Raw genomic sequence first — 10,967 nt, 5'->3', positions numbered from 1 at the left:
ATGATCATGACTCTGTCAAAGAACAGAGTATATATTTCTACCCAATCGGTTAATGTGGTTGTTGACCACTCGCATGCTACTATTTTGTATTTTTGATCTTTCGTGACCAACTATTTCTCAAAGAGAAATAATCTTTGAGATTGTTTTGTGAGACTCATCTATCATAGAATAATGTTGCTAGGTCAAAAAGTAATTTCTCAAGATCCATTGGTAGATCACATCGTAGGAATTAGACATTTCGAGATTTCATTGCCGACTTTTTCTGTCCCAATCGTGTGGCTATCGAAATGTCTACTCCTGATGATGAGTTGGAATCCACATGATCGATGCGATGCGATGCGAGCTCGAGGAAAACTTACTTGATTGAAACGCAAGTGGTCGAGGTTGCGACGCGCTCTCTGCAAGCAGTGCCCAGCTGTTGTTGCACATCGAGACGGATAGAACTCATCGGATGAGAGTTTGGTCTCCAAAACTTAAGCTTGCATCTTCTGCAGACGAAAATGACTGCATTGAGTTGCCTCTCTGTAGTCGTCGAGACAACAGTTTGGAGTACTACTACCCATGCACAGCCCCTGTTGCAGCTTCTGCATCAACTGCTACGTGCATCGGAGGACCCATTCATTACACAGTGGTTCATGCGTGATGGATGGTGAGATGTGACAGCACGGTTAATAATAAGCTATTTGGTCATGGAAGTAGTAACATACACACAGATTGATGGATAGGGTACAGCCACCGGATTCAGGAATCGTAAGCTAATGATCAGATACCATTCTTTCATCTTATCTCAATTATGCAGACATCGAGTTGAGACAAGAAGGAAATGCCGAATTCCCTTTCTTTGTGACACAGTTCGTTCCTATGTCTTTGCATCTCCATCATCTTGTTTCTGTTTTCTGACATTTCCAAATGCTAAATCCAGTTGTATTCTCATGTCATTGACAGAGACACTGCGATCGCTTTCTCTCGTGACCTCGAATCTACTCGGATCGCTCACCGATAATCGCCGAAGGCCACCAGTCGTTCCACTGTCCTCTTCCACGACGTGAAGAACAACCCTGCTGATTCCCACTTTATATAAGGCCACCACTCCAAGATTCTAAGAGCCACCCGATCAGTAGTTTTGAGCTCCCTTTGCCATCCATGGTTCGATCGCTTCTGCTCTTCTTCTTCGTTCTTGAGCTCTTTCTCGGTCAGGCAGCGGCTCGGCTGACGCCGGCGGAGACACCGTCCTCTAGCGTGAGTCCAGATGGAGGAGAGCCGGGGCTACTTTCGCCGGCGGCGCTTCGGCTCGCGCAGCACCACCGTACGTCGGATAAGTCGATCGCAGGAGCTGAAGTTATTCTCGGAGGGTTTGCTACTGTAGTCTTCGGTACCATCTTCGCTAATATTCGGGTCACCAGGAAGAGAAGCTCCGATAACAAAGCCTGAGCTGCACACAACAATGATTTTTCGTATATATATACAGAGAGAGAGAGAGAGAGAGAAGAGAGGGAACTTCTGCAGTGATGTGGTTGAGTAGATCTTTTTGTGTTCTTTCAATGGAAACTTTTAGAGAGAGAGAGAGAGAGAGAGAGAGAGAGAGAGAGAGAGAGAGAGAGAGAGAGAGATTCTGTTCATTATGGTATTATCTTTTTCTTGAACTATGAAAGCATTGTGAGATGACCAGATCCTTTTTCTTATCAATCATTCCCAGATCTGAACCACGCAGTCTCTTGGTTTTAGCTCGCCAGCTATATATGAGGGGTACATCTATGAGAGAAAGGCCACATCCTCCATGGTTGGCTGGGAAGAACAAGTGCACAGCATCTGTCTTTGTATGTGTCTGCAATTACTCAAACGATCGATGTCTACGTGCATTCTTCCTCATGAAAGCTGTTTCTTTGCACAGTGAACATCATACAGCTAAAACTGGACCCCCATCTTTGGAAACCTCACCATCTTTAATGATGGAAGACGTCATATTCTCATACCATTTCTCGTATTCTCTGTACATATTACAGAACACACATTAGAATTTACTCGCCATTGCATCCTACAAGCACAGCATCCAAGACTAGTAGACGTATGATGATATATGCTGCCACATCGCTGCTACCCTCTGCCTATATTGTTTTCTTGGCGATACATATGTACGAGGAGGAACGAGCTGCTGACGCGTCATGCAGTCATTGGATGACTAGTCACGTGGGAACCATTTCGGAGACTTGAAAGTCAACCCCGGGGATGAGCTTCTCGTGGTTCATGCCGTGTCTTAAGGTCGCATTCACGTAGGTGCGGTTTCCAGGAAGACGACATGCATGGCCTCCTTTAGCTCCTCGTGATCCAGCCAAACCAGCCATGCACCCGCCTTCCAAAAGCTTGCGTCTTGCTCACGGTGCCTTATTTAGCAGGCAACCATGGCAGCTTCCTTCCCTGTAGAAAGCAAGAACATGGCTGATCATGAGGATCCAGATAGCTTCCAGGACTTCCTTCCGACGATGGCGGCGCGGCTGGGGACGGAGGGGCTGATCGAGGAACTGTGCAAGGGGTTCCGGCTGCTGATGGATCCAGCGAAGCGGGTGATCACCGTCGAGAGCCTGAAGAGGAACTCGGCGGCGATGGGGGTGGCGGGGCTCGGCGACGAGGACCTTGTGGAGATGGTGAGGAAGGGGGACCTGAACGGGGACGGAGCCTTGGACCAGATGGAGTTCTGCGTGCTCATGTTCAGGTTGAGCCCCGAGCTCATGGAAGGCCGTGAGGGAAGCTCTCGAGACGTTCAAGTCCCTTGATGAGCCCAGTGCTTAACGCTTCTCCTCCTAGTCGAGGAGCTCAGTGTGTGTAATTTATATGTGTGTGCTCATAATCTCTCATCAGACTCAATGTTTTATGACAAGGAACAGAAAATTAATAATTAGATAATAAAATACGTGTTTTTGAATATTGAATTCTTTATGTTCGATTTTGCAATGCTGTCTTGCGATCAGCAAATCTAAAATTTCAAATGAGATGGGAGTTTTATGTTCCCAATGAATCCGTAAGAATCTCGAACGTCTGTGTTTGTTGTGATTTCTGTTTTAGAAAGATCACACTATCTTATCCTATACATCTCATCAAATCTAACTGGAGAATCTCTATATATACACTACGAATTCATGTGTCTTTGACATCAAGCTTCCTCCCCCTATCCTCTCTCCTCCTCCTTCCCACCTTGTTAGTGCCAACAGAAACCTCTGGTTTCGAAACAATGGCGGGCGGTGCAGTGATGGCGCCTGGTGCGTCGAAGGCTTACCCCGGGAAGATGACTCTCTACGTCTTCGTCACCTGCCTCGTGGCCTCCTCTGGTGGCCTCATCTTTGGTTACGATATTGGAATCTCCGGTAACATCTCGTTCATCCCTCGATGTATTGACTCTGCATCGCTTCCAATCTAGCGTAACGACTTGCATCTTCTTCTTCTTCTTCCTCGAGGACAGGGGGGATCACGTCGATGGATACGTTCCTGCAGAAATTCTTCCCCAAGGTGTACTATAAGGAGAAGCATACACTGAGCACGAACCAGTACTGCGAGTTCGACAGCCAGCTCCTGACGACCTTCACGTCTTCGCTCTACCTGGCCGCGTTGGTCGCCTCCTTCTTCGCCTCCGCCGTAACGAGGGCCTTCGGAAGAAGGATCTCCATGTTGGGCGGAGGAATCATCTTCCTTGGTGGCGCCGCAATCAATGGCGGCGCTAAGGACGTGGCTATGCTTATCATAGGTCGCATCCTTCTTGGTATTGGCGTTGGATTCGCCAGCCAGGTATGCTTTCTTGATCGATCAAACTAATAATGAATCTGTTCTGCTCTGATCTTGCTACTACTTGGTGGAACAGTCCGTTCCGCTCTACCTCTCGGAGATGGCTCCGGCAAAGCTCCGCGGCATGCTCAACATTGCCTTCCAGCTTATGATCACCATTGGCATCTTCATCGCCAACGTGGTGAACTATGCCACCAACAAGATCGAGGGCGGGTGGGGTTGGCGCCTCGGCCTGGGTCTTGCCGCCGTACCAGCCATCATCATCACCGTCGGCTCCCTCTTCCTCCCCGACACCCCCAACTCGCTGATCGAGCGTGGCCACAACGAGCAAGCCATGTCCATGCTTCGAAAGATCCGTGGAACCGATGACATCAAAGCCGAGTACGACGACCTCGTCGTGGCCAGCGAAGACTCCCAACTCGTCAAGCATCCATGGAGCACCCTGTTGCAGAGAAAATACAGGCCGCAGCTGTGCATGTCCTTATTAATCCCCACCTTCCAGCAGCTCACTGGCATCAACGTCGTCATGTTCTACGCTCCCGTCTTGTTCAAGACCCTCGGTTTCGGCGACGACGCCTCCTTGATGTCCGCCGTCATCACGGGATTGGTCAACGTCGTTGCCACTTTCGTTTCGATCATCACCGTTGACAAAGTTGGCCGCCGTGCTCTCTTTCTCCAGGGTGGTGTTCAGATGGTGATCTCTCAGGTGAGGCAACCTTGTTTTCGAGCTACCTGTGATCAGCCTTGTGATACTTACATGGCGGTGTTGTGGATCAGATCCTTGTGGGCACTTTGATCGGGATCAAGTTCGGCGCAAACGGGCAGGGAGAGATAACGAAGACGTACGCCGTCTTGGTGGTTGTCTGCATCTGCGTCTTCGTCACAGCCTTCGCCTGGTCTTGGGGTCCCCTGGGATGGCTGGTGCCCAGTGAGATCTTCCCGCTGGAGATCAGATCAGCCGCGCAAAGTATCAATGTGTCGGTGAACATGTTGTTCACCTTCGTGGTGGCCCAGATCTTCCTGCCATTGCTCTGCCACCTCAAGTTTGGGCTCTTCTACTTCTTTGCTGCATGGGAGGTGGCCATGACCATCTTCATCGCCTTGTTCCTTCCCGAGACCAAGAACATGCCGATCGAAGAGATGACTCTGGTGTGGAAGGAGCATTGGTTCTGGTCCAGATTCGTCAACAATGATACCGACATGGAGGCGGCACGAAGAAACCGAGGGTAATCCATCCATCAATCCATCGAGCAATGTTCGCATCTGTCTTTGCTTTTGAGTCAACAGCGTTCTTAGGGTTTGCAGTCCGGTTTAGTTAAGTCATCATCCGCCGCAATAACTTGTATCTAGTGGAGATTTGCTTTCGTTCAATAATCTTATAAACTTGATGACAATGTTTTTGTGTTTTGGCAAATTTCCTATTTGACCTTTTCTTAGATACGGTATCATCTTTACTCACGCATGTCTTTCAAAGTGAATTCGATTATAGTCGAGCACTCATCTCCAAATTCTACCATTATAGACCAAACAATAGTTATAACTCCCATCAGGCACTTAAACACACAACATTAGACTTTAAAAATACTTGAAAATTTTCAAAATATTACACTCATTTAACGCCAAAGTCCAAAAGTTTGTTAAAGCCCAAAACACCATATGATAATGAAATCCATCACTTCCCATGGTTCATCTCCAAGCCGCATCCTCATGCTGCATGCATGCTTCTTGTTGAAAAGAAGCCTCATTTGGCACTGCCGTGCTTTGCTTTTGTATGAGCTTGGAGACCATTGTCAGAGTTGAATTTCCTAGAGCGAATTATTGGAATTATATGCTTGGTCATATCTGTCAAGTAGATCCTGGAGGAATGTTAGAAGAATTAGAAACATACTTGCCACATGACTTGCAATTGATTGAGCCGGCGGATTTAGGAGTCTGCTGTTTGGACTTGTCATTGGTAGCAGGTGTTTTTCCGCTTCGTTTTGCAGGGTTAGGGGTAGCGGGTTGGCCATCGTTCTTACCAGCACCACCTGCGAGCTCATTTTTGGTTACGTACAAGATAGAACGATAGATAGATAAGATATAGCGAATGAGCCAAGTTTTACCTTTTTTCTGACTCCCTCCTGATCCTTGAGACACTCTTAACTTTGCTTTCTTTTCTGAAACAGGAGTTTTTAAGGCAGAACCAGCTGGTCTTTTATTAGAAGGCTCAGCCTGCAGCTCAGGCAATGAAGATTTCATTTTTTCCATGGTTACAAGAATTCCAGCCAAATAACTAACCCGATGAATAGGCAAAGAATATGTTTCACCCAAATTACTGATGACTAAATAAATTTGCAAAAGATTTATTTACCTTTTTAACGGTAGCTTCATCCTCATCAGAGCTTTCATCCTCATCTTCACTATCGTCTTCAGCATCAGCTTTGGCCGTATCCTGAAAAAGGAAGTATCAAGCAAACAGTACAAAAAATACTTATCGACAGCCCTAAAATAAAATATTATAAAATATTTTTCTTCACTTGAAATTTGCCAACAAAATGCAAAGTACCTACAGTAGTAAGACACCAAACAAACAGAACAGGCAGAACAAATAAATCTCCTCTAACATACTGGGTCAAACAAACTTATCAAAGGAGATTATAATGTTTTGACAGTCGACGCACAGACCTCATCATCATCGGATTCATCTTCCTCGGACTCTTCATCATCTTCATCGTCCTCCTTATTTGCCTTTTGCTTATCGGCCTTCTTCAGTTCGGCTACTTTAGGCTTTACCTTGGCAGAAGCGACATTTGGCTTTCCTGCTGTGGACTTGGGTTGCTCATCCTTTACATTAGTCTTGCCTGAAAATTTAAAAAGAAACACCATCAAAACCATTGAGATATGGAACACAAACGAAATTAATATAAAAGAACTTAAGAAGCAAACTCAAAATCACACCATTTACAATATGCTCAAGTTGAATATCTTCATCAGCATCTGAGTCACTCTCTAGAAGTCAAACAGAGTAGCAAATGCTTTTGTTAGGAGACATAAAATGGTGAAAAATACAACTGAGATTAGCATAACAAGTCGTTACCATCAAAATCAGGAAATGTGGGCCAACAATCAAAATCCAAGTCAAGGAAATCAATAGCAGCAAGAATATGTTTACAAAGTGCAAGACATATGAGCATTGGACTGAAGTAGTAGGTATATTAGCTTCCCAAGGGAAAATAAAAAAGGATATTCATCTCCCCCCAATGCAACAGTTCTGTAGCCGCATAAGTAGACACTTGCATTCTTTGAGTTGTGAGATATCTCAAATTCTTTCTCAAATACCAAATCATATTGAATTTGAGCACATTTGTCTGCAGAGAGTGTTCCAAGTACTAACTTTTGGTTGTTAAACTTCACATAGATCAATATGTTCTCATTTCCCTTGTCCTTCTTAGTCTCACCTAACGAAGCCTGCATAATAGTAGATAATACTTAGCAGAATCGCTTAATAGTACTGAGAACTATACACCAATATGTGGCCATGGAAAAACCTGAGAAAGATGCAGATATTTATCCTCTCCAGGATCAACCTTGACAGTCTCTTCAGGCTTAATCTCCACACCTGAAAATTTGCAGCAAAATTAGATGAATGAAAACAATGCTACAGGTAGAAACATCGAGAAAATATAAGGTAGGATCTTTTTTAAAGGGGGGAACTTATAACAACTTAATAGCCAAGGCAGCATACAAGTCACAACTCACCAATGTTAGACTAAGAACAAAAATTTGCACAAAATGATAAACATGATTAATAATGGAAATGGAACAAGAACGTTGGCTGAATTGAAAAAAAAGCTAGGACTTGAAGAGAATATCATAAAAAACCAAAGGGGATTCAGAGAACAATAATCATTCAAGTTCTAGCCAAGAAACTTTTAGCTGAGTTTATTCTTTTTTTTTTTTTCCACTGACGCTAAAGGTGGTGGCAACACTCAGAATATTTATGGTATAAAAATAAAACAATTATGAACCTATCATGACATCAAGAAAGTTCATAAAAAGTAGGTTCCGCATTGGTTTCACCAGTACATTCACAGTGCACTATCCAGCCAGATGTAACTAGTTGCTGCCAAGTGCTTGTGACTGCTTATCGCAAATAGAACACCAACTTTTTTTATTAAACAAACGAAAAAAAGAGAGGAAGAAACACCTTATAATCCCCCATCACGAAACTAAAGATAAGAACCTCCCTCATTTTCCCTCCAGTATCCAAGGGACACTACCATTTCATTAGGTATATACAACACAAAAATGTGACTGTAAACTATCTTTTGTAACCAATTTACAATAACCCACTGCAAGACTAAACTGCACGAGATACATAAACGTCGACCATGTAACGGATCCTATCACATTGCTATCGATCATCACTGAGAATGTTCCCGGAAAAAAGCTATATTCTTGAGCGGATTCATCAGAAATGCTTTATGATGTATCTTTGATGCATATAGCTTTCCCGTGCGGACCTCTTTCTGCGTTCATTCGAAGCATCACATAATTCGTCGAAGTCCACCGCCAAGAGTGACATGCAGAAAATACGGACCTCGAGTATGAACGAGAGACTATTTCACAGTATCAAGATGCGAAAATCTGGAAGAATAGTTCATGGTGCTTCAGAATAGGTGGTGAAAGCAACTATCTGGGACGCAATGCCACAAAACAAGATACAAAAAACAGAGAAATGAACACAACATGATGAATAAGAACCCAAAAACCCAAGATGCTCGCAGATAATCTCATGAACTACAAGGTCATCAACGGTTACGAGGCAAAATGAGCGGTCGGAGGGCAGATATCCAAATCCATAGTCGAACAGATGGACCAAATCGAGAGAGAAGAGGGACGGATACAACAAGAAGGAAGGGAAGTCGAGGCAGATTACCCCAGAACTCCATGGCGATGGGAAACGGGGATGCCGGGAAGAGAGGGGCGCGCGAAGCAACTGGCGAGTGGAGTGACGATTTAGGGTTTTGCGGGATCCACGAGTCATTTTAAAGCCGGGGAGAAGACCCATCGAAGCTTTCGGGCGCACATCTCTGCCGTTGATTGCTCGATCACGGAGGGCGTGTGTGAGAATGACTCACCGTTTGACCTGGCTCGCTTAAATCACATGTACGTCGCCTACGTGGCAATCATTTTCATATTTATTCCTTTAATTTTATATACCAAAAAAAGAGTGAGATAAGCTCTTAAGAAAACAGATGTGGGTTAAAAAATGCAGAGGGCTTATATGTTAAATACTGCCCGATTCCACGGATTAATTGCAGAGAAGTCCTTCGCATTACCATTTTGTTACCTTTTTCCCCCATCGATTTCCGTTGCCACAAGTCGTCGTCAATCGTCGCGCATTTCCTCCGCTTCTCCTATGGAGTCTTGGCGGGGAGGGCCGGGGTTCCGCCGGATCTCCCCGAACCCTAGCGATCGGCGGTGCTTCCTGCCGTTCCCTCGACATGGAGGGTTTGGCGGACGATCACCGCGGCGTGGGAGATGGATCTCGACGCTAGCATCGGCCGGCTCCTCCTCGACTCCACCGAAGATCTCCGTCTGTCCGGCGCCGTCGAGGAGGACGCGACCTCGATTGATGTTGTGAGCCACGTGGACCATTTCCTCCGGGAGGATCTGGAAATGCCCCTGGAGCGACTGGCGGGTAAGCATCTTTTTCGTTGTTGGCGCGTTCCCCCTGATTCTTGAATCGAGCTCTCTTGTTCGGGTTTGTGTTGTTGAAATCGTGAATGATCGTCTGCTTAGATTGTCCATTCATCTGCCTTTGAAGGAAGGAATGCCATACAATCAGGATTTTGAAAAGAAAAGAAGATCTTCTTTTAACTAAAACTAGATATTATTTTGTGCAGCCTTTTCTATGGCATCATAGATTTAAGCATGATCAATATCTTTTTCCTTTTTATCTTTGGAAGTGCTTTATGTGATTTCCCTTTTTGAAGTTCTAATTTTTGTCAGAAAAACAATATGTTGATGCCGCTGACTCGTGGCAGATTACCACTAAGCTTTAGTTTTTTCCCCCCTGTAAGTCTTCATTCTGAAAGTCGTTTGGCATGGTATACATTTTACTCGTCTGTGAATCCTTCTTGCAAGAGCAATGATTGGGCACTGTCTAAAGTCAATTTAACTGTTGCTGTAGTACAGTATTATCTCCTGTCTTATATCGTATATTCAATCATGGAATGGCTAATAATGTTCCAGAGTAGGCTTTAATTTTTATTTTATGCACTGTGTTGCATATGCTTATAACTTGATCATTTGGGTATGCTACCTGTTTTCAGATGGATGCAAAAATTAGATACTGGGGTTGGACTCAATAGTGGCCTTTACACCATGCAGCCATTATTTTCCCCAGTTGTTAATTACAACACAGAGTTTCCGCAGCTTGAATCAGGTCACAAAGCTCAAATTCCTGTGGACCTCCAAACTTGGTCTATACTCTCACGTACATGGACTTTAGCTATTGCCTTCAGCACCTACTGCAGTCAACTATGGCCCTTTGGAAGTTCATGATCACTCCACATCAGTCTATGTGTACTCATCTTGATATTCGGTGCCTCCATATCCTGGAATGTCTTTCCCTCATCCTAATTTACACATTCAAACTTCTGTGCAGGTTTTCTTCCTCTTTCTTTTGTCTTCTTTTTCTTTTTTCGTTAATTCAATGTGGTATTTGCTCTCTCTTCATCTATATCAATATCTATATATGTGCACACCGTATACTGCAAGGGCATGTGCTTGCCACATAAGTTGTGAACTACTCTTGTTTCTAATACCATTAATGGACTGTCATGATGATATGTCAGGATAAATCTTCAACACATTTTTAGAAATGATATGTTAGAAGAATTCTCCTATGATGTCTTGAATGAAAAGAGCTAGATTTCATCAATGGTGAACGCTTTACATTCCGTAAGAATGAAAGGAAATAAAATCAAGATTTTGATCACCATCTGATTTTTCATTTTATTGTTTCCCTGTAGCATGAACAAAAAGTTTAAACTTGATGGTGAGGATTTCATTTTTCCATGTTTGTTTTGCACTGAATTGCGGAACTAAAAATACAAAGAAGCAACTGGAACTCCACAAAGTTGCTCTCTCATTATTGGTTTCAAACTTGCAGAAAATCGGAAAGTTCCCCCTCGAATGTAGAGGTC

General features: G+C 44.2%; 3 protein-coding genes across 4 annotated transcripts; 2 read left to right on the top strand and 1 right to left on the bottom strand.

The window, feature by feature from the left end:
- The first annotated feature begins 2,409 nt into the window (after positions 1-2,409).
- LOC135644929 (calcium-binding protein PBP1-like) lies at positions 2,410-2,920 on the top strand. Its single transcript, XM_065162909.1, has one exon. It carries the CDS (start codon positions 2,433-2,435, stop codon positions 2,769-2,771), a length of 339 nt encoding a protein of 112 aa, XP_065018981.1. The 5' UTR covers positions 2,410-2,432; the 3' UTR covers positions 2,772-2,920.
- A 253-nt stretch (positions 2,921-3,173) lies between these two features.
- On the top strand, positions 3,174-5,101 carry LOC103994107 (sugar transport protein MST8-like). Its single transcript, XM_009414399.3, has 4 exons — positions 3,174-3,359; positions 3,455-3,777; positions 3,851-4,480; positions 4,552-5,101. Exons 1-4 carry the CDS (start codon positions 3,227-3,229, stop codon positions 5,002-5,004), a joined length of 1,539 nt encoding a protein of 512 aa, XP_009412674.2. The 5' UTR covers positions 3,174-3,226; the 3' UTR covers positions 5,005-5,101.
- A 224-nt stretch (positions 5,102-5,325) lies between these two features.
- LOC135645215 (histone deacetylase HDT2-like) lies at positions 5,326-8,823 on the bottom strand. 2 transcript variants are annotated; one of them, XM_065163383.1, is made up of 10 exons: positions 8,693-8,823; positions 7,302-7,372; positions 7,001-7,221; positions 6,851-6,867; positions 6,712-6,762; positions 6,439-6,614; positions 6,125-6,205; positions 5,877-5,985; positions 5,663-5,801; positions 5,326-5,579 (listed from the first exon to the last, which is right to left on the bottom strand). In XM_065163383.1, the coding sequence occupies exons 1-10, from the start codon at positions 8,703-8,705 to the stop codon at positions 5,516-5,518; spliced, it is 942 nt and encodes a 313-aa protein (XP_065019455.1). In that variant the 5' UTR covers positions 8,706-8,823; the 3' UTR covers positions 5,326-5,515. The 2 variants fall into 2 exon arrangements, with proteins under 2 accessions (XP_065019455.1, XP_065019456.1); XM_065163384.1 differs by having other exon boundaries at positions 6,712-6,750.
- Between the last annotated feature and the right edge of the window lie 2,144 nt (positions 8,824-10,967).

This window comes from Musa acuminata, chromosome BXJ3-8 (assembly GCF_036884655.1).
Source record: "Musa acuminata AAA Group cultivar baxijiao chromosome BXJ3-8, Cavendish_Baxijiao_AAA, whole genome shotgun sequence".
Lineage (NCBI taxonomy): Eukaryota > Viridiplantae > Streptophyta > Magnoliopsida > Zingiberales > Musaceae > Musa > Musa acuminata.
Note: the sequence above shows the minus strand (reverse complement) of the source record. Positions and strands in the feature narration are given on the sequence as shown.